The sequence below is a fragment of the Arachis duranensis genome, unplaced genomic scaffold, assembly GCF_000817695.3.
Source record: "Arachis duranensis cultivar V14167 unplaced genomic scaffold, aradu.V14167.gnm2.J7QH unplaced_Scaffold_57499, whole genome shotgun sequence".
Taxonomy (NCBI): Eukaryota; Viridiplantae; Streptophyta; class Magnoliopsida; order Fabales; family Fabaceae; genus Arachis; species Arachis duranensis.
In genome coordinates this window covers 17888-20622 of record NW_026264968.1, presented here as the reverse complement: position 1 = coordinate 20622, position 2735 = coordinate 17888, and the positions used below count along the sequence as shown (strand labels likewise).

General features: G+C 42.9%; 1 protein-coding gene across 1 annotated transcript in view; it reads right to left on the bottom strand.

Moving 5' to 3' along the window:
* LOC127744543 (60S ribosomal protein L5, mitochondrial-like) overlaps positions 1-2202 on the bottom strand; it is a 2937-nt gene extending 735 nt beyond the window's left edge. Inside the window, exon 1 of the mRNA XM_052256657.1 lies at positions 1-2202. This exon is cut by the window's left edge and continues 735 nt beyond it. Within this exon, the coding sequence (XP_052112617.1) occupies positions 684-1292 (609 nt within the window). The 5' untranslated portion in view covers positions 1293-2202 and the 3' untranslated portion in view covers positions 1-683.
* Positions 2203-2735: the final 533 nt, after the last annotated feature.

Here is a 2735-nt window from a genome sequence, read left to right as displayed (position 1 = left end):
AGTGTGCATGAGATTCCACTTATTCTATGTCATTTTCAGCCTTAGGTAGTTGTTCCTCCAGCAGTTCTGTTCTTGGTCTGATAGTCTTGTTAACGCTTTCTAATATACTTTTTCTCTTGTACATATCTTCCTTCCCTTTCCTTCCTCGTCCAGTGACGGATTTGCTCCTAACTAAATTCCAGCGACCTTTCGAATGAATGAAGTTAGAAGCTAAGGGCTTTGTTCGAGTGCTTTGCCAATCATTCTTCTATGTATGAAAGTTAGAATCCTCTCGTGCGCACATCTTTTTTTCGATAATCTATCCCCTTTCTTACCGGAAGTTACATAAAAGAATATCTCCATAAAAGGAAGATTGGACATTGGGGATCTTTACCTAAAGGTGCGGAGCGAAGTCTGCATTTCTTGCAAGTTCTTCTCCCAGTCTCGGACTCAGCCTTTTAGCCGATTCGCACCTTTACTCTCTGTCTCAATCGAGCCGGTCAGATCAATAGAGAAGTCAGGCACGAAGAGGGTCCAATCAGCCTCAACCTTCTTTCTATTCTTAAAGGCTTCAGACGGCTGGTCTACTTCCTGCTTGAAGTCAAGTGAAGATGTGGCATCAGAGTCCTCCTTAAGCCCGGCAGCTTCTCCAACTTTTTCAATAAAGGGAAGAAACGCTTCAAACAATTCGTCCATAACATCTCTTACTCAGAATCTCCCTCATCTTTTTGCAAAAAGCCGCTCCACGGTGGTAAAGTCTCATCTTGTGTGTTGGCCGAAGTTACAATAGTCACATTGAACCCTCGAATATGTTCGAAGATCTCGAAATGATCTTCCAGTTCCGGGGAGAATTCGAACAACTCCGTTTCCATCGAGAATTGAATTGAGTTTAGCCGTCTTTCGACCGGAGAATCCACCAGAGACATTACTGTCGAGATTCTTACCGAAAAATTAGACATTCCATGCCCTCGGAGAGTGCTTTGTCGTGCTAGGTCACTGACATATCCTTTGTCTTTATTTGACCCCAAGAATGGATTTGATCGAAACGACTTTCCTGTCGAACCCCTGTGTGTCTGTATTAATTTCTGACCGCGCGGAATCTCCATAGCCAATTTTCCATTTTTGATTATGAAATCATAGGGTGCCTTTGGTACTAGTCTTATTTCACACGATCTAGGAACTTCCATAACGTTGGCGTGATTCAGTTTGAGCAACGGATCCTGACGTGAGACATCTTCGTAATGAAAATGGAGTGGAAACATAGTGTAGTGATTGATTGAGAAAAATTGATTCCCTCCAGACAGAAAGTTCATGTAGGAGTCTTGAAGAATTCATTCTATTGAGTTGTGCTTGGTTGTTGACCAAAGAAAGAAAGGATGCATGGGACTTTTGGGCGTAACGTAACATTCTTTTGCTTCTCATACGATATTTCTAGTTGGATGAAAACGGCGCCCCTAAAGGCGATGTCATTTATGAATTGATTAAATATTAAACTTCCCCGGCTTCACCCTTGGCCTTTGTCCCGAAGAATCACTACCAGCTCTTTTCCCTGCGCTTGCAAAGTCAGCATCATACCTGGCTTAGGGTTCCTGTAGCTCGAGAGAGGTGAGAGTGTAGCGTGGTCCCTGCCTAATTTCTTATTCTTTACTTGCCTACCTCAAACCAACCAACAAAGCCAGTGTAGTGATCCCAGTCATCTATGTCTGAGTTCGAACATTCTTCAGAGAAAAGAACTTACTAATGTGCCTGAATTTGACTTGCTTGCTTTCACACTTCTTCCTTCCCCAGCTTTAAGGGCTATTCTTCGCATAGAGCAAGAAAGATGTTTCTGTCATTCGAAGAGCTAAAGTTAAGTTCCTCACAAGGCTATACTCGAAAAGTAAGTAGAAGGCTTAGGCAAGAATAGGAATTTTGCATCAACGCTAGCGCCCCTAGTTCTATCGTAATCATACATAAACAAGTCAAAAGCCAAAAGCGCCTATAGCAAGATATTAGGTAGGAGTCTTGTAGTTTAGTTCTTCTCACGCGCATCCACCCGGGGGCTTACTCATCTTAACAGGGTTAAGTTTTGTCATTTAATACGTTTAGTTGTTCTCTGGCGTATCCTCGTCAGAAGGCTCGTGGAACGAACTTATTGAAGACTCAAACAAACAAAGGGGGTGCAAAGAAGTTTTCGCCATTTAATAGCAACACAAGGCAGGCTATAAAGGAGCTATAAGCCGAATCCAAAACGAAAGCGGTTCTTGCTCTGTTTTCATTCTGATTGTTTACCAGAAGGGAGAAGAACTAGGCTGTGACCAGAAGACACCTCCGCGGAACTCTATCCTTTCCACCCGAAAAGGCGTAGTGGCCTATGCGTGACCGGGGTAATAATGTGGTGTGGTAGTGGTACCATACGAAACGGGGCTTTCTATTTCTATGGATCGCTGGCACCCGATGAGAATTCTTGCCTCGTATGCAACCTATTATTTTGTACTATAAAATTAGGCACTTCTTTTTATTTAGATTGGTTTGTCTGCAAGCGGGCCCAACGATAAAGACCATGACAGTAAGCGTAGCAGATCCCATTGCAAAAGACTGATCGGAACCATCCGAGCACACCAACCATAATGCCCTATGATGTGATGCCGGGAGCAAGAGAGAACTAAGTAATCTAGCTAGGACAAGTTAGTTTGAAAGAAGTGAAGTACTTAATCTATTATATTAAGTACTCAATTATGCCCGAGGGCTATCTTTCTGTTCTAGAGATTGTGAGT